This window comes from Anomaloglossus baeobatrachus, chromosome 1 (genome assembly GCF_048569485.1).
Source record: "Anomaloglossus baeobatrachus isolate aAnoBae1 chromosome 1, aAnoBae1.hap1, whole genome shotgun sequence".
NCBI classification, from domain to species: Eukaryota; Metazoa; Chordata; class Amphibia; order Anura; family Aromobatidae; genus Anomaloglossus; species Anomaloglossus baeobatrachus.
In genome coordinates, this window is record NC_134353.1 from 901,211,349 (window position 1) to 901,234,457 (window position 23,109).

Below are 23,109 nucleotides of genomic sequence, written 5' to 3' on the forward strand. Positions count from 1 at the left end.
AATCTATGGGTGATGAGGCGGACGTAACTGATCAGGATTCTGATCCTGGGACCGCTCTCAATCTAGATACACCAGATGGTGACGCCATAGTTAATGATCTTATATTTAACATCAATAAGATGTTAAATATTTCCCCACCAGCTCCTCTTGTGGAGGAGTCAGCTTCGCAGCACGAGAGAATCCATTTCAGATACCCTAAGCGTACTTTAAGCACTTTTCTGGACCACGCTGACTTTAGAGACGCAATCCAGAAACCCCACGCTTATCCTGAAAGGCGTTTTCCTAAACGGCTTAAAGATACACGCTATCCTTTTCCCCCTGAGGTGGTCAAGGGTTGGACCCAGTGTCCAAAAGTGGATCCTCCAATTTCCAGGCTTGCAGCTAGATCCTTGGTTGCAGTTGAAGATGGAGCGGCACTTAAAGATGCCACTGACAGGCAGATGGAGCTCTGGCTGAAATCCATCTATGAAGCGATTGGAGCGTCATTGGCGCCTTCTTTTGCAGCCGTATGTTCACTCCAAGCTATCTCAGCCGGGCTTGCGCGAGTTGACTCCGTCACACGTGCATCTGCCCCGCAGGTAGCACCATTGACCTCGCAAATGGCGGCATTCGCGTCGTACGCGATTAATGCTGTTCTTGACGCTACAAGCCGCACGGCAGTGGCGTCAGCCAACTCCGTTGTTTTGCGTAGGGCCCTGTGGTTGAGACATTGGAAAGCAGATTCTCATTCCAAGAAGTGCTTAACCAATTTGCCTTTTTCTCGTGACCGATTGTTTGGAGAGCGTTTGGATGAAATCATCAAACACTCCAAGGGTAAGGACTCATCCTTACCGCAACACAGACAAAACAAACCCCAACAGAGGAAGGGTCAGTCTGGTTATCGGTCCTTTCGAGGACCGGGCAGGTCCCAATTCACCTCGTCAAAAAAGACTCAAAAGGACCAGAGACGCTCAGATTCTTGGAGGTCTCAGTCACGCCCAAAAAGGGCAGCCGGAGGAACCGTTGCCAAGACGGCGTCCTCCTGACTTGCGGTCTCCGATTCCCACACCCGCGGTCGGTGGGAGGCTTTCCCACTTTGGCGACATCTGGCTGTCACACGTCAAAGACCGTTGGGTGAGGGATATTCTGTCTCACGGGTACAGGATAGAGTTCAGTTCTCGTCCGCCAACTCGTTTCTTCAGAACTTCTCCCCCACCAGACCGAGCCGATGCTCTGTTGCAGGCGGTGGCCGCTCTAAAAGCGGAAGGAGTGGTGACCTCCGTCCCTCTTCAGGAACAAGGTCACGGTTTTTACTCCAATCTGTTTGTGGTCCCAAAAAAGGACGGATCGTATCGGCCCGTCCTGGATCTAAAGTTGCTCAACAGACACGTAAAAGTCAGGAGGTTCCGGATGGAATCCCTACGCTCCGTCATAGCCTCAATGTCTCAAGGAGATTTTCTAGCATCAATAGATATCAAAGATGCGTATCTCCACGTGCCGATCGCACCAGAGCATCAGCGTTTCCTACGCTTCGTCATACACGACGAACACCTGCAGTTCGTAGCGTTACCTTTCGGTCTGGCAACAGCCCCCCGGGTCTTCACCAAGGTCATGGCAGCAGTAGTAGCTGTTCTGCACTCGCAGGGTCACTCGGTCATCCCGTATCTAGACGACCTGCTTATAAAGGCACCCTCTCAAGAGGCATGCCAACACAGTCTGAAGGTGGCACTAGACACTCTCCAGAGTTTCGGGTGGATTATCAACTTTCCAAAGTCTCATCTAACCCCGACCCAATCTCTGACTTATCTTGGCATGGAGTTTCATACTCTCTCAGCGATAGTGAAGCTTCCACTGGACAAGCAGTGCTCGCTACGGACTGGAGTGCAATCTCTCCTTCAGAGCCAGTCGCACTCACTGAGGCGCCTCATGCATTTCCTAGGAAAGATGGTAGCAGCAATGGAGGCAGTCCCGTTCGCGCAGTTTCATCTGCGCCCTCTACAATGGGACATTCTACGCCAATGGGACGGGAAATCGACGTCCCTCGACAGGACTGTCTCCCTCTCTCAGACTGCCAAGGACTCTCTGCGTTGGTGGCTTCTCCCCACCTCATTGTCACAGGGAAAGTCGTTCCTTCCCCCGTCCTGGGCAGTGGTCACGACGGATGCGAGCCTATCAGGGTGGGGAGCGGTGTATCTCCACCACAGGGCTCAGGGGATGTGGACTCTGGAAGAGTCCACCCTGCAGATCAATGTTCTGGAAATCAGAGCAATCTATCTTGCCCTGCGAGCCTTCCAACAATGGCTGGAAGGCAAGCAGATTCGGATTCAGTCGGACAATTCCACGGCGGTGGCGTACATCAACCACCAAGGGGGAACACGCAGTCGCCAAGCTTTTCAAGAAGTCCATCGGATTTTGACGTGGGTGGAAAGCAGAGCGTCCACCATATCCGCAGTTCACATCCCAGGCGTGGAAAACTGGGAAGCAGACTTTCTCAGTCGCCAGGGCATGGACGCAGGAGAATGGTCCCTTCACCCGGACGTGTTTCAGCAGATCTGTTGCCGCTGGGGGACGCCGGACGTCGATCTGATGGCGTCACGACACAACAACAAGGTCCCAGTTTTCATGGCACGGTCTCACGATCACCGAGCACTGGCGGCAGACGCCTTGGTTCAGGATTGGTCGCAATTCCGACTCCCCTATGTGTTCCCACCTCTAGCATTGTTACCCAGAGTTCTCCGGAAAATCAGGTCCGACTGCCATCGAGCCATACTCGTCGCTCCAGATTGGCCAAGAAGGTCGTGGTACCCGGATCTGTGGCATCTCACGGTAGGCCAACCGTGGGCACTACCAGACCGTCCAGATTTGCTGTCTCAAGGGCCGTTTTTCCATCTGAATTCTGCGGCCCTGAACCTGACTGTGTGGCCATTGAGTCCTGGATCCTAGCGGCCTCAGGTTTATCTCAAGAAGTTGTTGCCACAATGAGACAGGCTAGAAAACCATCCTCAGCTAAGATCTATCACAGAACGTGGAAGATATTCTTAGCGTGGTGCGTGGCTCAAGGGTTTTCTCCCTGGCCATTTGCATTGCCAACTTTTCTTTCCTTCCTGCAGTCTGGGTTGGAAAAAGGTTTGTCGCTTAGCTCTCTTAAGGGTCAAGTCTCCGCGCTATCCGTATTCTTTCAGAAGCGCTTGGCACAGCTTTCTAAAGTACGCACGTTTCTCCAAGGAGTTTGTCATATTGTTCCTCCTTACAGACGGCCATTGGAACCCTGGGATCTGAACAAGGTTCTCATTGCTCTCCAGAAGCCGCCTTTCGAGCCTTTGAAAGAGGTTCCCCTTTCTCGGCTTTCACAAAAGGTAGTTTTTCTTGTGGCGGTCACGTCTCTTCGAAGAGTGTCCGAGCTAGCGGCGTTATCTTGCAAATCTCCCTTCCTGGTGTTTCACCAAGACAAGGTAGTACTGCGTCCAATTCCAGAGTTTTCTCCCAAGGTGGTTTCTTCCTTTCATCTCAATCAGGATATCACTTTACCATCTTTGTGTCCGCATCCAGTTCACCAATTTGAAAAGGGTTTACATCTGTTGGACCTGGTGAGAGCACTCAGGATTTACATTTCTCGCACGGCGGCTCTACGCCGTTCTGATGCGCTCTTTGTCCTAGTCGCTGGTCAGCATAAGGGATCGCAAGCTTCCAAATCCACCCTGGCGCGGTGGATCAAGGAACCAATTCTTCACACATACCGTTCTGCTGGGCTTCCGATTCCATCTGGACTGAAGGCCCATTCTACCAGAGCCGTGGGTGCGTCCTGGGCATTGCGGCATCAGGCTACGGCTCAGCAAGTGTGCCAGGCGGCTACCTGGTCGAGTCTGCACACGTTTACCAAACACTATCAAGTGCATACCTACGCTTCGGCAGATGCCAGCCTAGGTAGACAAGTCCTTCAGGCGGCGGTGGCCCACCTGTAGGAAGAGGCTGTCTGACAGCCCGTTCATGTGGTATCTTTTTACCCACCCAGGGACTGCTTTTGGACGTCCCACTGTCTGGGTCTCCCAATTAGGAGCGAAAAAGAAGAAGGGAATTTTGTTTACTTACCGTAAATTCCTTTTCTTCTAGCTCCAATTGGGAGACCCAGCACCCGCCCTATTTGTTCTTAGGGTTTCGTTTTTCGGGTGCACATGTTGTTCATGTTGTTTCTTAAGTTCTCCGATCATGTTATCGGATTGAATTTGTTTTTGAAACTGTTATTGGCTTTCCTCCTTCTTGCTTTGGTACTAAAACTGAGGAATCTGTACTCCTACGGGAGGGTGTATAGCCAGAAGGGGAGGGGCCTTACACTTTTAAGTGTAGTTCTTTGTGCGGCCTCCAGAGGGCAGTAGCTATACACCCACTGTCTGGGTCTCCCAATTGGAGCTAGAAGAAAAGGAATTTACGGTAAGTAAACAAAATTCCCTTCTTTCCTCCCAAATTTTTGGGAGGAAAAGTGCGTCTTATAATCCGAAAAATATGGTAGCCTGAGTTCAGCTTATCTGGATATTCTATCCTCAGCATGTCAATTTATTTTGTGAATTTTCACTTCTTGCAATGCGAAGAATGAAATCCTATTCACGATTTGTCCCTGAGGCTCTTCCCTTTCTTTGTCGCTCCATTGGGAGACCCAGACAATTGGGTGTATAGCTTCTGCCTCCGGAGGCCACACAAAGTATTACACTTAAAAGTGTAAACCCCTCCCCTTCTGCCTATACACCCCCCCGTGCATCACGGGCTCCTCAGTTTTTATGCTTTGTGCGAAGGCGTGCCGATTGCACCAGAGCATCAGCGCTTCCTGCGTTTCGCCATAGGGGACGAACGCCTGCAGTTCGTGGCACTGCCTTTCGGCCTGGCGACAGCCCCACGGGTCTTCACCAAGGTCATGGCAACAGTGGTAGCAGTCCTACACTCTCAGGGACACTCGGTGATCCCTTACTTAGACGATCTGCTTGTCAAGGCCCCCTCTCAGGTGGCATGCCAACACAGCCTGAACATTGCTCTGGAGACTCTCCAGAGATTCGGGTGGATCATCAATTTCCCAAAGTCAAAACTGACACCGGCCCAATCACTGACATATCTCGGGATGGAGTTTCATACTCTCCCAGCGATAGTGAAACTTCCGCTGGACAAACAGCGTTCACTACAGACAGGGGTGCAATCTCTCCTTCATGGTCAGTCACACCCCCTGAGGCGCCTCATGCACTTCCTAGGGAAGATGGTGGCAGCAATGGAGGCAGTTCCTTTTGCGCAGTTTCATTTCGTCCACTTCAATGGGACATTCTCCGCAAATGGGACAGGAAGTCGACGTCCCTCGACAGGAACGTCTCCCTTTCTCGGGCAGCCAAGGCCTCCCTTCAGTGGTGGCTTCTTCCCACTTCCGTTGTCGAAGGGGAAATCCTTCCTACCCCCATCCTGGGCGGTGGTCACGACGGACGCGAGTCCTGTCAGGGTGGGGAGCGGTTTTTCTCCACCACAGGGCTCAGGGGACCTGGACTCAGCCAGAGTCCCTCCCCTTCAGATCAATGTTCTGGAGATAAGGGCAGTGTATCTTGCCCTAAAGGCGCATTAGACGCATTAGTTCAGGATTGGTCGCAGTTTCAACTGCCTTATGTGTTTCCTCCTCTGGCACTGCTGCCCAGAGTGTTACGCAAGATCAGGTCCGACTGCCGCCGTGCCATCCTCGTCGCTCCAGACTGGCCGAGGAGGTCGTGGTACCCGGATCTGTGGCATCTCACGGTGGGCCAACCGTGGGCACTACCAGACCGACCAGACTTACTGTCTCAAGGGGCCATTTTTCCATCTGAATTCTGCAGCCCTCAACCTGACTGTGTGGCCATTGAGTCCTGGATCCTAGCGTCTTCAGGGTTATCTCAAGAGGTCATTGCCACTATGAGACAGGCCAGGAAACCAACGTCCGCCAAGATCTACCACAGGACGTGGAGGATCTTCTTATCCTGGTGCTCTGATCAGGGTTTTACCCCCTGGCCATTTGCCTTGCCCACTTTTCTGTCCTTCCTTCAATCCGGATTAGAAAAGGGTTTGTCTCTCGGCTCTCTTAAGGGACAAGTCTCGGCGCTCTGTGTTTTTTCAAAAGCGCCTAGCCAGACTTCCACAGGTACGCACGTTCCTGCAGGGGGTTTGTCACATCGTCCCTCCTTACAAGCGTCCGCTAGAACCCTGGGATCTGAACAGGGTGCTGACGGCTCTTCAGAAACCACCTTTCGAGCCAATGAGGGATATTTCTCTTTCACGCCTTTCGCAGAAAGTGGTCTTCCTAGTGGCAGTCACATCACTTCGGAGAGTGTCCGAGCTAGCAGCGCTGTCATGCAAAGCCCCCTTCCTCGTGTTTCACCAGGACAAGGTGGTTCTGCGTCCGGTTCTGGAATTTCTCCCGAAGGTGGTATCCCCTTTTCATCTCAATCAGGATATCTCCTTACCTTTTTTTTGTCCTCATCCAATTCACCAATGTGAAAAAGATTTGCACTTGTTAGATCTGGTGAGAGCACTCAGACTCTACATTTCTCGTACGGCGCCCCTGCGCCGCTCGGATGCACTCTTTGTCCTTGTCGCTGGCCAGCGTAAAGGGTCGCAGGCTTCCAAGTCAACCTTGGCTCGGTGGATCAAGGAACCAATTCTTGAAGCCTACCGTTCTTCTGGGCTTCCGGTTCCCTCAGGGCTGAAGGCCCACTCTACCAGAGCCGTGGGTGCGTCCTGGGCTTTGCGGCACCAGGCTACGGCTCAGCAGGTGTGTCAGGCGGCTACATGGTCGAGCCTGCACACTTTCACGAAACACTATCAGGTGCATACCTATGCTTCGGCAGATGCCAGCCTAGGTAGGCGAGTCCCTTCAGGCGGCGGTTGCCCACCTGTAGGAAGGGGCCGTTTTACGGCTCTATTACGAGGTATTATTTTACCCACCCAGGGACTGCTTTTGGACGTCCCAATTGTCTGGGTCTCCCAATGGAGCGACAAAGAAGGGAATTTTTGTTTACTTACCGTAAATTCCTTTTCTTCTAGCTCCAATTGGGAGACCCAGCACCCGCCCCCTGTTCCCTTCGGGCTGTTGTTCTTTTGTGTACACATGTTGTTCATGTTGAATGGTTTTCAGTTCTCCGAACATCCTTCGGATTGAATTTACTTTAGACCAATTTATAAGTTTCCTCCTTCCTGCTTTTGCACCAAAACTGAGGAGCCCGTGATGCACGGGGGGGGGGGTGTATAGGCAGAAGGGGAGGGGCCTTACACTTTTTAGTGTAATACTTTGTGTGGCCTCCGGAGGCAGAAGCTATACACCCAATTGTCTGGGTCTCCCAATTGGAGCTAGAAGAAAAGGAATTTACGGTAAGTAAACAAAATTCCCTTCTTTTGATCTTTCCTTGTCCAGCTTACCAGAAACAAATTTTGTATATTGGCAGCAATGATGACCATCTTAGGACACCTTTGGAATCAAACATGAAACCAACCTTTGTTCTGAGCTGCCAGTGTCCATGTTTTATATTCAGTTATGGTCTTTCCCTTCCTTTATACTGCAGATGCATTACTTGTTGTGTATGCAGATGCATTACTTGTTGTGTATGCAGATGCATTACTTGTTGTGTATGCAGATGCATTACTTGTTGTGTATTCACTTTCTTCTGGTTTCCAGGGGTTGGATGTCGATTCTCTGGTCATCGAGCACATTCAGGTGAACAAAGCCCCCAAGATGCGCAGACGAACTTACCGCGCTCATGGCCGCATCAACCCTTACATGAGCTCCCCCTGCCACATTGAGATGATTCTGACCGAAAAGGAGCAGATCGTCCCCAAACCAGAGGAGGAGGTCGCTCAAAAGAAAAAGGTGAGGCTTGGGTTCCCTGCTTTAGGCTGCCAAAAAGTTCATTACTGGGATGGGACAGTGCTAGGTGGCTTCCATGTAGTTTAGTATACACCTTCAGATAAGTGCGTGCGTTACAGTGAGGATCCAGCGAGTTGCAGTTCTTTAACTTTTTTCAAAAACGCTACTTGTAGCGTTTTTGAGCTGCGTCCAAATACTGCAAATCACTGGATCCTGACTAAACAGCACGCAAACGCATGTGAACGCTGGCATGCTGATAGGCAGGATCCTGCTTGCTCTACTGAGCGTGCCCAGAAGCCAGCCTCGCGTGATCAGTCTCCCTCTCCCCCCCCTCCCCCTTCTCCTCCCTCTCCCCCCCCCCTTCTCCTCCCTCTCCCCCCCCTTCTCCTCCCTCTCCCCCCCCTTCTCCTCCCTCTCCCCCCCCTTCTCCTCCCCTCTCCCCCCCTTCTCCTCCCTCTCCCCCCCCCCTTCTCCTCCCTCTCCCCCCCCTTCTCCTCCCTCTCCCCCCCTTCTCCTCCCTCTCCCCCCCCCCTTCTCCTCCCTCTCCCCCCCCTTCTCCTCCCTCTCCCCCCCCCTTCTCCTCCTCACCCCCCCCCATCTCCTCCCTCTCCCCCCCCCTTCTCCTCCCTCTCCCCCCCCCTTCTCCTCCTCTCCCCCCCCCATCTCCTCCCTCTCCCCCCCCCTTCACCTCCCTCTCCCCCCCCCATCTCCTCCCACTCCCCCCCCTACTCCTCCACTCCCCCCCCCCTTCTCCTCCCTCTCCCCCCCCTTCTCCTCCCTCTCCCCCCCCCCTTCTCCCTCTCCCCCACCCCCCTCTCCTCCCTCTCCCCCCCCCTTCTCCTCCCTCTCCCCCCCCCCCTCTCCTCCCTCTCCCCCCCCTTCTCCTCCCTCTCCCCCCCCCTTCTCCTCCCTCTCCCCCCCCTTCTCCTCCCTCTCCCCCCCCCTTCTCCTCCCTCTCCCCCCCCTTCTCCTCCATCCCCCCCCCCCCTTCTCCTCCCTCTCCCCCCCCCATCTCCTCCCCACTCCCCCCCCCTTCTCCTCCCTCTCCCCCCCCCTTCTCCTCCCTCTCCCCCCCCTTCTCCTCCCTCTCCCCCCCCCTTCACCTCCCTCTACCCCCCCCCCTTCTCCTCCCTCCCCCCCCCTTCTCCTCCCTCACCCCCCCCCCCTTCTCCTCCCTCTCCCCCCCCTTCTCCTCCCTCTCCCCCCCCCTTCTCCACCCTCTCCCCCCCCTTCTCCTCCCTCTCCCCCCCCTTCTCCTCCCTCTCCCCCCCCTTCTCCTCCCTCTCCCCCCCCTTCTCCTCCCTCTCCCCCCCCTTCTCCTCCCTCTCCCCCCCCTTCTCCTCCCTCTCCCCCCCCTTCTCCACCCTCTCCCCCCCCTTCTCCTCCCTCTCCCCCCCCTTCTCCTCCCTCTCCCCACCCCCCTTCTCCTCCCTCTCCCCCCCTTCTCTTCCCTCTCTTCCCCCCCCTTCTCTTCCCTCTCTTCCCCCCCCCCCTTCTCCTCCCTCTCCCCCCCCCCCTTCTCCTCCCTCCCTCCCCCCCTTCTCCTCCCTCTCCCCCCCCTTCTCCTCCCTCTCCCCCCCCTTCTCCTCCCTCTCCCCCCCTTCTCCTCCCTCTCCCCCCCCTTCTCCTCCCTCTCCCCCCCCCTCTCCTCCCTCTCCCCCCCCCTTCTCCTCCCTCTCCCCCCCCCTTCTCCTCCCTCTCCCCCCCCTTCTCCTCCCTCTCCCCCCCCCTTCTCCTCCCTCTCCCCCCCCTTCTCCTCCCTCTCCCCCCCCCCCTTCTCCTCCCTCTCCCCCCCCTTCTCCTCCCTCTCCCCCCCCTTCTCCTCCCTCTCCCCCCCCCTTCTCCTCCCTCTCCCCCCCCTTCTCCTCCCTCTCCCCCCCCTTCTCCTCCCTCTCCCCCCCCTTCTCCTCCCTCTCTCCTCCCTCTCCTCCTCTCTCCTCCCTCTCCCCCCCTTCTCCTCCCTCTCCCCCCCTTCTCCTCCCTCTCTCCTCCCTCTCCCCCCCTTCTCCTCCCTCTCCCCCCCTTCTCCTCCCTCTCTCCTCCCTCTCCCCCCCTTCTCCTCCCTCTCCCCCCCCCCTTCTCCTCCCTCTCCCCCCCCCCCTTCTCCTCCCTCTCCCCCCCCCCCTTCTCCTCCCTCTCCCCCCCCCTTCTCCTCCCTCTCCCCCCCCTTCTCCTCCCTCTCCCCCCCTTCTCCTCCCTCTCCCCCCCCTTCTCCTCCCTCTCCCCCCCCTTCTCCTCCCTCTCCCCCCCCCTTCTCCTCCCTCTCCCCCCCCCTTCTCCTCCCTCTCCCCCCCCTTCTCCTCCCTCTCCCCCCCCCTTCTCCTCCCTCTCCCCCCCCTTCTCCTCCCTCTCCCCCCCCTTCTCCTCCCTCTCCCCCCCCTTCTCCTCCCTCTCCCCCCCCTTCTCCTCCCTCTCCCCCCCCTTCTCCTCCCTCTCCCCCCCCTTCTCCTCCCTCTCCCCCCCCCTTCTCCTCCCTCTCCCCCCCCTTCTCCTCCCTCTCCCCCCCCTTCTCCTCCCTCTCCCCCCCCTTCTCCTCCCTCTCCCCCCCCTTCTCCTCCCTCTCCCCCCCCCTTCTCCTCCCTCTCCCCCCCCTTCTCCTCCCTCTCCCCCCCCCTTCTCCTCCCTCTCCCCCCCCTTCTCCTCCTCTCTCCCCCCCCCTTCTCCTCCCTCTCCCCCCCTTCTCCTCCCTCTCCCCCCCCTTCTCCTCCCTCTCCCCCCCTTCTCCTCCCTCTCCCCCCCCTTCTCCTCCCTCTCCCCCCCCTTCTCCTCCCTCTCCCCCCCCTTCTCCTCCCTCTCCCCCCCCTTCTCCTCCCTCTCCCCCCCCCTTCTCCTCCCTCTCCCCCCCTTCTCCTCCCTCTCCCCCCCCCTTCTCCTCCCTCTCCCCCCCCCTTCTCCTCCCTCTCCCCCCCCCTTCTCCTCCCTCTCCCCCCCCTTCTCCTCCCTCTCCCCCCCCTTCTCCTCCCTCTCCCCCCCCCCTTCTCCTCCCTCTCCCCCCCCCTTCTCCTCCCTCTCCCCCCCCTTCTCCTCCCTCTCCCCCCCCTTCTCCTCCCTCTCCCCCCCCTTCTCCTCCCTCTCCCCCCCCCCTTCTCCTCCCTCTCCCCCCCCCCCCCCCTTCTCCTCCCTCTCCTCCCCCCCCCCTTCTCCCTCCCCCCCCTTCTCCTCCCTCTCCCCCCCCTCCTCCTCCCTCTCCCCCCCTCCCTCGAGCTGCGGGGGCTCGTAACCAAGGTAAATATCGGGTAACTTGCTTGGATACCCGATGTTTACCTTGGTTACGTGTGCAGGGAGCCCGGCTCCTAGCGGCTGCAGACGCTCGTAACCAAGGTAAATATTGGGTATCCAAGCAAGTTACCCAATGTTTACCTTGGTTACGAGCCTCCGCAGCTGTCAGATGCCGGCTCCCAGTCTATCACGTTCAGTTCCACTGAATCCCGATCACATAACTCCAATGCCCGCCTATAAACTTCAAGTGACAGGATCCTGCAAAATAACACATGTGTTTTTCTCTCCAAAAACAGGATCCGCTTTTGCAGCAAAAAAACGGTCATGACGCATGCTAAAAAAATGTAGTGTGAAAGCCGCCTTATGCATATAGTTTCTATTGATGGCAGCAGTTGTAGTTTCAGTAACCTGACGACTGCTGGTGCATAGCTTGTCCTGATGAGGTTGATGTACGTACTTTGAAAATCCACATCTAAAAATGGAGCAGTCTCCTTGATGTTAAAATGAGCTACATTCATTGATCAGTTTAATGATCATATTTTACTCCCATTCAAAGCCAGCACATCGGCCTCATCAGGTCTAAGATTTATTAATCAATGTAGTTTGTATTGTAACTCAGTCTATTAACGGGACGCAGTCGCTGACGATCATGCACGTGGCTTAGCTGGTGTATGTGGTAACAGGATCGGGAGGCAGCGGTGATACAAGACTCGGCCGGACTTCATCTCCAGCTTTGCCGGGCTCATGGCTGGCCGAGTCCTACGTCACCGCTGCCTCTCTGTGGCATGCGATGTGGGCCAATGAAGCTGGTGATGCTTTTCTGGATCCTGTCAGTTACTCTCCACTGTAATGTGATAAGTTCAGGGAAAATCGCTACCCCCTTGACTGGTCACCCACTGATTTCCATATTGCAGGCCAAGTTACAAAAACAATCTGATAGGCAAGCAATGAGCCATTGAAAGTGGCCAGTGTGAAAGTATACTAAGGGTTAAAGAAATTGAAGGTGGTTCGGGGGACCCAGTGTAGCTAAGTTCCCTTGTAACTTTATATATGACTTCCACATAGGGGCTGTGTCCCTGCAGAGCTGTGAGTAGCAGAGCATTGAGTGCAGCTCTGAAGGTGACTTGAATGTAAATCCATCCACAGACATTTTTTCAGTTCCACAGCTTTAAGGCTGTGTGCACACGTTGCTGTTTTGCGTGCTTCTTTACTGCACAGAAAGCATATTTTGGCAGGAAGAAAAGCAGCTGAAAAATTATGTACATTTTCTTCGGCGCTCCATTGGGAGACCCAGACGATTGGGTGTATAGCACTGCCTCCGGAGGCCACACAAAGCATTACACTAAAAAGTGTAAGGCCCCTCCCCTTCTGGCTATACACCCCCAGTGGGATCACTGGCTCACCAGTTTTCTGCTTTGTGCGAAGGAGGTCAGACATCCACGCATAGCTCCACTGTTTAGTCAGCAGCAGCAGCTGACTATGTCGGATGGAAGAAAAGAGGGCCCATACTAGGGCCCCCAGCATGCTCCCTTCTTACCCCACTTGCGGTTTGTAAGGTTGAGGTACCCATTGCGGGTACGGAGGCGGGAGCCCACATGCTGTTTTCCTTCCCCATCCCCCTGAGGGGCTCTGAGGAAGTGGGATCTTACCGGCCTCCAAGCCCTGAGGCCGGGCTCCGTCCACAGACCCATTGAACCTGCTGGATAAGGAGCCGGGGTACCGTTCAGGGACAAGGCCCTGCAACATTCAGGTACTCTGTGTCCCCCTATGGACTGGCCGCGCACACTCCAGACTTGCTGGGTGTGCTAGTGCGCCGGGGACAGTAGCGCTGCGCGCTGGGGTATGAGTCACTGCAGCTTGGCTGAGTGACTTTATGTGTTGGGAACTACCGCGCCGGCCGCTCCGGGAGCGGCGGCGCGGCTGGGACTTGTAGTGCGCCGGGGAGTTAGCGCCGACCGTGCTTTTACGACGGCGGCGCTTATAAATCTAGTCCCCGGCTTTTGCGGCCTAGCTCCGCTTCGTTCCCGCCCCCTCCCTGTCAATCAGGGAAGGGGACAGGCGTTGTGCAATCGTCAGCACCGAGGGCTGGAGCCTTATTTACATGCTCCAGCCCTCTCACTGGGCACAGTGGGACGCAGGTTTCCCGCTTTTTGTCTGAGCACACCCAGGGCCCGCCCCCCCTCCACAGGACGCCGGCAGCCATTCCTGCATGCAGTCTGGCTGGGGAACGGACACAGGCTCTGGGAGACCCAGACAAGGGATTTCTGGCGACCACACACCCGCGTTAAGCGGGCGGTAAGCAGCACATTCGTGCTGGCCCCACTAGTGCCACAGTGTTATTTGGTGTACTTTTTCCTGTACCAGATATATCTATATATATTGCACTGTAAGGTCGCTTCTTGGCTGTATACCCCTATTGCTCTGAGGAGACGACAACATGTCATCTGCAAAACGCAAGGGTGCCAAGACACAGGCTGTGAACGCTGCTTGTGCCGCTTGTGGGGCTAATCTACCGGCAGGTTACAATGACCCCCATTGTGTGCAATGTTCGGTCCCTGTGCCACTTCGTCAGCCGGAGCCTATGGTGGTAGTGGCCCAGGCAGAGTCGCCGGTGAACCCTGTCCCGGTGACGGGGACAGAGTTTGCTGTTTTTGCTGACAGGATGTCTGTCACTATGACAAAAATCCTAGAGACCTTGCAGGCCAGGCCAGTTACTCAGTCCATGGACACTGCTGCGGCAATGTTCCCCGGTCCCCCTCAGTTGGAGTTAATCAGTGCTTCAAGGGGGTCCCAGGCATCTCAGCCTGACGGCTCTGATTCAGATGACAGTCCCAGGCAGCCTAAGCGTGCTCGCTGGGAGAGACCCCCCACGTCATCACGCGGATCAGGGTTTCAGCGAGAAGAGTCTCTACATGATGAGACAGAGGAGGGTGATCAGGAGTCTAATCCTGAAACCGCTCTCAATCTGGATACTCCTGATGGTGACGCCATGGTAAATGACCTTATAGCGGCCATCAATAGACTGTTGGATATTTCTCCCCCAGCCCCTTCTGCAGAGGAGGCAGCTGCACAGCAGAAGTTCCATTTCAGGTATCCCAAGCCTAAACTGAGTACTTTTCTGGACCACGCTGACTTCAGAGAATCAGTCCAGAAACACCATGCCTACCCAGATAAGCGTTTCTCCAAACGTCTTAAGGATACACGTTATCCCTTTCCCCCTGACGTGGTCAAACGCTGGACCCAGTGTCCAAAGGTGGATCCCCCAATCTCCAGGCTTGCAGCTAGATCCATAGTTGCAGTGGAAGATGGGGCTTCACTTAAAGATGCCAATGACAGACAGATGGACCTTTGGTTAAAGTCTGTCTATGAAGCTATTGGCGCGTCGTTTGCTCCAGCATTCGCGGCCGTGTGGGCACTCCAAGCTATTTCAGCTGGCCTGGCACAGGTGGACTCTATCATATGTCCAGCAGTGCCGCGAGTAGCGTCCCTAACCTCGCAAATGTCTGCGTTTGCGACTTACGCTATCAACGCTGTCCTGGACTCTACAAGCCGTACCTCAATTGCGTCTGCCAACTCTGTTGTCTTGCGCAGAGCCTTGTGGTTAAAGGAATGGAAAGCGGATTCTGCTTCCAAAAAATGTTTAACCAGCTTGCCGCTATCTGTAGATAGACTGTTTGGTGAACAATTGGCTGAAATCATTAAGCAATCCAAGGGTAAGGACTCCTCCTTACCCCAGCCCAGATCAAGCAAACCTCAACAGAGGAAGTGGCAGTCGAGGTTTCGGTCCTTTCGAGGCTCCAGCAAGACCCATTTCTCCTCGTCCAAAGGGACTCAGAAGGAGCAAAGGAGCTCAGATTCCTGGCGGGCTCAGTCACGCCCCAAGAAAGCAACCGGAGGAACCGCTTCCAAGGCGGCTGCCTCATGAGTTTCGGCCTCAGCCCTCCGCATCCTCGGTCGGTGGCAGGCTCTCCCGCTTTTGCGACATTTGGCTGCCACAGGTCAAAGACCGGTGGGTAGCAGACATTTTGTCTCACGGGTACAGGATAGAATTCAGTTCTCGTCCTCCGCCTCGGTTCTTCAGAACCTCCCCACATCCCGACCGAGCAGATGCCCTTCTGCAGGCGGTGTGCTCACTAAAAGCAGAAGGAGTGGTGATCCCTGTTCCTCTGCAGGAACAAGAGCAAGGTTTTTACTCCAATCTCTTCGTGGTTCCAAAAAAGGACGGCTCGTTCCGTCCTGTTCTGGACCTAAAGCTGCTCAACAAGCATGTGAACGCCAGGCGGTTCCGGATGGAATCCCTCCGCTCTGTCATTGCCTCAATGTCTCAAGGAGATTTCCTTGCATCAATAGACATCAAAGATGCTTATCTCCACGTGCCGATTGCTACAGAGCACCAACGTTTCCTACGTTTCGTGATAGGAGACGACCATCTCCAGTTCGTAGCTCTGCCATTTGGTCTGGCGACAGCCCCACGGGTTTTCACCAAGGTCATGGCGGCAGTGGTAGCAGTCTTGCATTCTCAGGGTCATTCGGTGATCCCTTACTTAGACGATCTACTTGTCAAAGCACCCTCTCAAGAGGCATGCCAACACAGCCTGAATGTTGCGCTGGAGACTCTCCAGACTTTCGGGTGGATCATCAACTTTTCAAAGTCAAACCTGGCACCGACTCAATCACTAACGTATCTTGGCATGGAGTTTCATACTCTCTCAGCGATAGTGAAGCTTCCGCTGGACAAGCAGCGGTCTCTACGGACAGGGGTGCAGTCTCTCCTTCAGGGTCAGTCGCACCCCTTAAGGCGCCTCATGCACTTCCTAGGGAAGATGGTGGCAGCAATGGAGGCAGTCCCGTTCGCGCAGTTTCATCTGCGTCCACTTCAATGGGACATTCTCCGCCAGTGGGACGGGAAGACAACTTCCCTAGACAGGAAAGTCTCCCTTTCTTCAGCGCTCTATTGGGAGACCCAGACGATTGGGGTATAGCTACTGCCCTCCGGAGGCCACACAAAGCACTACACTAAAAAGTGCAAGGCCCCTCCCCCTCTGGCTATACCCCCCCGTGGTATCACGGGTTCTCCAGTTTTAGCTTTGTGTGCGAAGGAGGTCAGACATCCACGCATAGCTCCACAGATTTTAGTCAGCAGTAGCTGCTGACTATTTCGGATGGAAGAAAAGAGGACACATATAGTGTCCCCAGCATGCTCCCTTCTCACCCCTGGATGGTGTTGTAAGGTTGAGGTACCTATTGCTGGTACGGCGGCTGGAGCCCACATGCTGCTTTCCTTCCACATCCCCCTGAGGGGCTCTGAGGAAGTGGGATCCTGCCGGCCTCAAAGCTCTGACGCCGGGCTCCATCCACAGACCCATTTGAACCTGCTGGATACGGAGCTGGAGTACCGTTCAGGGACATGGCCCTGCATCATACAGGTACTCTGTGTCCCCGTACACACAGGCACAGCACACTCCAGACTTGCTGGGTGTGCTAGTGCGCCGGGGACAGTAAAGGGTTACAGTCACTGCAGCTTTGCTGAGTGACTTTGTGTTTTGGGAACTACCGCGCCGGACGCTCCGGGAGCGGCGGCGCGGCTGGGACTTGTAGTTCGCCGGGGACTGGGCGCCGACCGCGCTTTTACGGCGGCGGCGCTTATAACTCCAGTCCCCGGCTTCTGCGGCCTAGTGCCGCTTCGTTCCCGCCCCCTCCCTGTCACTCAGGGAAGGGGACAGGCGCTGAGCAATCAGCAGCGCCGAGGGCTGGAGCCTTTTTACATGCTCCAGCCCTCTCACTGCACTCTGTCGGACGCCGGATTCCCGCTCTGCCTTGGGGGCACGCCCACGGCCCGCCCCTACTCACACGAGCTGGGGAAGAAGCCGGCAGCCATTACTGCAGTCCGAGCTCGGACTTTCAGCAACCAGGCAGGACGGTGGCGATCATACACCCGCTTATAGGCGGGCGGTAAGCGGCACACATAGTGCTGACCACATATAACTGCAGTGTATACATGTGTTGTTTTTAACTGCATAGGTCGCTATATGCCCGCTTGGGGAGCGACACATCAGCAGCAGGAAAGCAGGTGTGCTAAAGCACAGGCTTTCTAGGCTGCTTGTTTTGCACGACTGAGGTGTTCATTTGTGTTTATGCTGATATGCTATACATTGCACTGTACAGTCGCTAGTCTTAGCTATATTCTTCTGGAATGGCTAGACTACAGCAGCAGAAAACCAAGGGTGCTGGGCACAGGTTTTTTTCTATGCTGCTTGTATTGCATGGGCTGCAGTGTGCATTTGTACTTGTGCTTGTATGCTATACATTGCACTGTATGGTCACTCTTCTGGGCTATATTCCCCTAGATGACCAGTCTACAGCAGCAGAAGAGCAGAGGTGCCAGGGCACAGGCTTCTATGCTGCTTGGATTGCATGTGCTGCAGTGTTCATTTGTACTTGTGCTTGTATGCTATACATTGCACTGTAGGGTCACTCTTATGGGCTATATTCCCCTAGATGACTAGTATACAGCAGCAGAAGAGCAGGGGTGCCAGGGCACAGGCTTCTATGCTGCTTGTATTGCTTGTGCTGCAGTGGTCATTTGTACTTTATGCCTGTATGCTATACATTGCAATGTACGGTCACCAATCTTGGCTATATACTTCTAGATAGCTAGTCGGCAGCGGCAAAAAAGCAACACAGATTTCAGTGCTGTTTTTACTACATGGGATGCTGTTCATGACACCGTCCCATTGTGTGCATGCTCCCCTGTAGCACGTCGTCTGCCGGGGTCTCTAGCACTTCGTCTGCCGGGGCTCTACTAGTTGTGGCCAAAGAAACCTCCTGTCAACCCTGTCCATGGACAGGGACGGAGTAGTCATAATATAGAGACTTGCACCCATGGGCAATCTACTTGACCAAAAGGCAGCTCTTCAGGGCTTTGATACTGACATCGCTCTCAATCCGGATACACCGGGTGGTAACGCCATACGGAATGATCCTATACCGTCCATCAATGGAAGGTTGGATCTTTCTCCCTCAGCTCCCCCAGTGGAGATAGGAGACGAACAGGAGAAGTTCCTTTTCAGTGTCTCACGCAGATATTGAGTATTTTTCTGGCCACGCTGACTTCAGAGAAGCAGTCCAGGAACACCACGCTTACCAGATAAGCGTCTTCTCCAAACGTTTTTAGGATACACGTTATCCCTTTTTTCCCCTGACGTGGTCAGCGCTGGATCCAGGGTCCAAAGGTGGATTCTCCAATCTCCAGGCTTGCATATAGAGCCATAGTTGCACTGGAGATGGGGCTTCACTTCAAGGTGCCATTCACAGACAGATGGACTCTGGTTGAAATCTGTCTAGGAGGCTATCGGCGTGTCGGTTGCTCCGGCATCCACAGCCGTATTGGCAACCTAACCTTTTCTGCTGTTCTTGCGCAGCTGACCTTGAGCAGGGACATCTGTACCGCAGAGGCGTCCGTAACCCCGCAATGTCTGCACTGCGACTTACCCTGTTAATACTGTCCTAAAAGTACAGTCGAGGTTTCGGTCCTTCCCAAGCTCCGGCAGGTCCCAATTGTCCTCGTGCAAAAGGGCTACAAAACCTCAGACGGGCTCAGATTCCGGCCGGGCTCAATCTCGCCCAAGGAAGGCAGTCGGAGGAACCGCTACCAAGGCGGTCTCCTCAGGACTCTCGGCTCTCTCTCTCTCTCTCCGCATCCGCGGTTGATGGCAGACTCCCCCGCCTTTGGCGACATTTAGCTGCCACAGGTCACTGACCGGTGGGTGACGGACATTGTGCTCACGTGCACAGGACAGTGTTCTGTTCTCGTCCTCCGACTCCATTCTTCAGAACGGCCCCACCTCTCCACCGAGCAGATGCCCTGCTGCAGGCGGTGGACGCTCTAAGAGCAGAAGGAGTGGTGATCCCTGTCCCCCCTCAGGAACGAGGGCGAGGGTTTGTACTCCAATCTCTTTGTGGCTCCAAAAATGGACGGTTCCTTCCGTCCTGTTCTGGTTCTGAAACTGCTCAACGAGCATGCGAACGCCAGGCGGTTCCGGATGGGATCCCTCCGATCCGTCATTGCCTCAATGTCTCGAGGAGACTTCCTTGCCTCAACAGACATCAAAGATGCCTATCTCCACGTGCCAATTGCTACGGAGCACCAACGTTTTCTACGTTTTGTGATAGGAGACGAACATCTTCTGTTCGTAGCTCTGCCATTCAGTCTGGCGACAGCCCCACGGGTGGGCACCAAGGTCATGGCAGCAGTGGTAGCAGTCTTGCACTCTCACGGACACCCGGTGATTCCGTACTTGGACGATCTACTCGTCAAAGCAATCCCTCGAGGCATGCCAACGCAGCCTGAATGTTACGCTGGAGACTCTCCAGACTTTCGAGTGGATCATCAATTTGGCAAGGTCAAATCTGTCTCCGACTCAATCACTAACGTATCTCGGCATGGAGTTTCATACTCTATCAGCCATAGTGAAGCTTCCGCTGAACCAGCAGCGTTCACTGCGGACAGAGGTGCAGTCTCTCCTTCAAGGCCAGTCGCACCCCTTAAGGCGCCTCATGCACTTCCTAAGGAAGATGGTGGCAGCCATCGAGGCAGTTCTCTTTGCGCAGTTTCATCTGCGCCAACGGCAATGGGACATTCTCCGCCAATGGGATGGGCAGTCAACCTCCCTGGACGGGAAGTCTCCCTTTCCCTGACGGCCGAGGACTCTCTGCAATAGTGGCTTATTCCCACCTCATTGCCATAGCCCCCATCCTGGGCAGTGGTCACGACAGATACGAGTCTGTCAGGGTGGGGAGCAGTTTGTCTCCGCCACATGGCTCAGGGGACGTGGACTCAGCAGGAGTCCACCCTTCAGTTCGATGTGCTGGAAATCGGGGCAGGGTATCTTACCCTATTAGCTTTCCAAAAGTGGCTAGAAGGGAGCAGATCCGAATCCAGTCGGACATCTCCACAGCGGTGGCATACATCAACCACCAAGGAGGGACACGCAGTCAGCAGCCTTCCAGGAAGTCCGGCGAATCCTCATGTGGGTGGAGGACACAGCATCCACCATATCCGCAGTTCACATCCCGGGCGTAGAAAACTGGGAAGCAGACTTCCTCAGTCGCCAGGGCATGGACGCGGGGGAATGGTCCCTTCACCCGGACGTGTTTCAGGAAATCTGTTGCCGCTGGGGGGGGGCTGGACGTCGACCTAATGGCGTCTCGGCACACCAACAAGGTCCCGGCATTTATGGCACGATCGCGCGATCACAGAGCTCTGGCGGCAGACGCCTTAGTGCAAGATTGGTCGCAGTTCCGGCTCACATATGTGTTTCCACCTCTGGCACTCTTGCCCAGAGTACTGCGCAAAAATCAGATCCGATTGCAGCCGCGTCATACTCGTCGCACCAGACTGGCCGAGGAGATCGTGGTACCCGGATCTGTGGCATCTCACGGTCGGCCGACCGGGGTCACTACCAGACCGACCAGACTTACTGTCTCAATGGCCGTTTTCTCCATCGGAATTCTGCGGCCCTGAACCTGACTGTGTGGCTTGTGTGTCCTGGATCCTAGCGTCTTCAGGATTATCCCAAGGGGTCGTTGCCACCATGAGACAGGCTAGGAAGCCCACGTCTGCTAAGATCTACCACAGAACGTGGAAGATTTTCTTAATCTGGTGCTCTACTCAGGGAGTGTCTCCCTGGCCATTTGCATTGCCTATCTTTCTTTCCTTCCTACAATAGGAGTTAGAAAAGGGCTTGTCGCTAGACTCCCTCAAAGGGCAAGTCTCAGCACTATCCGTGTTTTTTTCAGAAGCGTCTAGCACGTCTTTCTAAGGTGCGCACGTTCCCGCAGGGGGTTTGTCATATCGTACTCCCGTACAAGCGGCCGTTGGATCCATGGGATCTGAACAGGGTTCTAGTTGCTCTCCAGAAGCCGCCTTTCGAGCCTCTGAAGGAAGTTTCCTTTTCTCGCCTGTCACAGGAGGTGGCGTTTCTCGTTGCGATCACATCGCTTCGGCGAGTGTCTGAGCTGGCAGCTCTGTCATCCAAGGCTCCCTTCCTGGTGTTTCACCAGGACAAGGTAGTGCTGCGCATCATTCCGGAGTTCCTCCCTAAGGTAGTATCCTCGTTTCATCTTAATCAGGATATCTCCTTACCGTCCTTTTGCACTCATCCGGTTCACCGGTATGAGAATGATTTACGTTTGCTAGATCTGGTGAGAGCACTCAGAATCTACATTTCCCGCACGGCGCCCGTACGCCGTTCCGATGCCCTTGTCGCTGGTACGCGCAAGAGGTTGCAGGCTTCTAAAGCCACCCTGGCTCGATGGATCAAAGAACCAATTCTGGAAGCCTACCGTTTTGCAGGGCTTCCGGTTCTTTCAGGGCTGAAAGCCCATTCAACCAGAGCCGTGAGTGCGTCCTGGGCGCTACGACACCAGGCTTCGGCTCAACAGGTGTGCCAGGCAGCTACCTGGTCGAGTCTGCACATTTTCACCAAACATTATCAGGTGCATACCTATGCTTCGGCGGATGCCAGCTTAGGTAGAAGAGTCCTGCAGGCGGCAGTGACATCCCCGTAGGGGAGGGCTGTTTTGCAGCTCTAACATGAGGTATCTCTTTACCCACCCAGGGACAGCTTTTGGACGTCCCAATCGTCTGGGTCTCCCAATAGAGCGCTGAAGAAGAAGGGAATTTTGTTACTTACCGTAAATTCCTTTTCTTCTAGCTCTTATTGGGAGACCCAGCACCCGCCCTGTTGTCCTTCGGGATTTCTTGGTTGTTTGCGGGTACACATGTTGTTCATGTTGAACGGTTTTTCAGTTCTCCGACGTTATTCGGAGTTAATTTGTTTAAACCAGTTATTGGCTTCCTCCTTCTTGCTTTGGCACTAAAACTGGAGAACCCGTGATACCACGGGGGGGTATAGCCAGAGGGGGAGGGGCCTTGCACTTTTTAGTGTAGTGCTTTGTGTGGCCTCCGGAGGGCAGTAGCTATACCCCAATCGTCTGGGTCTCCCAATAAGAGCTAGAAGAAAAGGAATTTACGGTAAGTAACAAAATTCCCTTCTTCTCAGACGGCCAAGGATTCTCTGCTATGGTGGCTCCTTCCCACCTCATTAACGCAGGGAAGATCATTCCTGCCCCCATCCTGGGCAGTGGTCACGACAGACGCGAGTCTGTCAGGGTGGGGAGCAGTTTTTCTCCACCACAGGGCTCAAGGGACGTGGACTCAGCAGGAGTCCACCCTTCAGATCAATGTTCTGGAAATCAGGGCAGTGTATCTTGCCCTATTAGCCTTCCAGCAGTGGCTGGAAGGAAAGCAGATCCGAATTCAGTCGGACAACTCCACAGCGGTGGCATACATCAACCACCAAGGAGGGACACGCAGTCGGCAAGCCTTCCAGGAAGTCAGGCGAATTCTCATGTGGGTAGAGGAAAGAGCTTCCACCATATCAGCAGTTCACATCCCGGGCGTAGAAAACTGGGAAGCAGACTTCCTCAGTCGCCAGGGCATGGACGCAGGGGAATGGTCCCTTCACCCGGACGTGTTTCAGGAAATCTGCCGCCGCTGGGGGGTGCCGGACGTCGACCTAATGGCGTCTCGGCACAACAACAAGGTCCCGACCTTCATAGCGCGGTCTCGCGATCAAAGAGCTCTGGCGGCAGACGCCTTAGTGCAAGATTGGTCGCAGTTCCGGCTCCCTTATGTGTTTCCACCTCTGGCACTCTTGCCCAGAGTGTTACGCAAGATCAGATCCGATTGCGGCCGCGTCATACTAGTCGCCCCAGACTGGCCGAGGAGGTCGTGGTACCCGGATCTGTGGCATCTCACGGTCGGCCAACCGTGGGCACTACCAGACCGTCCAGACTTACTGTCCCAAGGGCCGTTTTTCCATCGGAATTCTGCGGCCCTGAACCTGACTGTGTGGCCATTGAGTCCTGGATCCTAGCGTCTTCAGGATTATCCCAAGGGGTCGTTGCCACCATGAGACAGGCTAGGAAGTCCACTTCTGCTAAGATCTACCACAGAACGTGGAAGATTTTCTTATCCTGGTGCTCTGCAC

General features: G+C 55.2%; 1 protein-coding gene and 1 non-coding gene across 3 annotated transcripts in view; both read left to right on the forward strand.

Annotated features, from left to right (window-relative positions):
• Positions 1–23,109, forward strand: part of RPL17 (ribosomal protein L17) — a 48,266-nt gene that overhangs the window by 12,555 nt on the left and 12,602 nt on the right. For both annotated transcript variants that reach the window (XM_075327212.1, XM_075327217.1), the window contains exon 5: positions 7,649–7,840. In XM_075327212.1, coding sequence (XP_075183327.1) covers positions 7,649–7,840 — 192 coding nt within the window. The remainder of the gene's footprint in view (positions 1–7,648; positions 7,841–23,109) is intronic.
• LOC142258720 (small nucleolar RNA SNORD58) lies at positions 7,416–7,482 on the forward strand. The gene has a single exon (XR_012727853.1). It is a non-coding gene; the product is annotated as a small nucleolar RNA SNORD58 (small nucleolar RNA).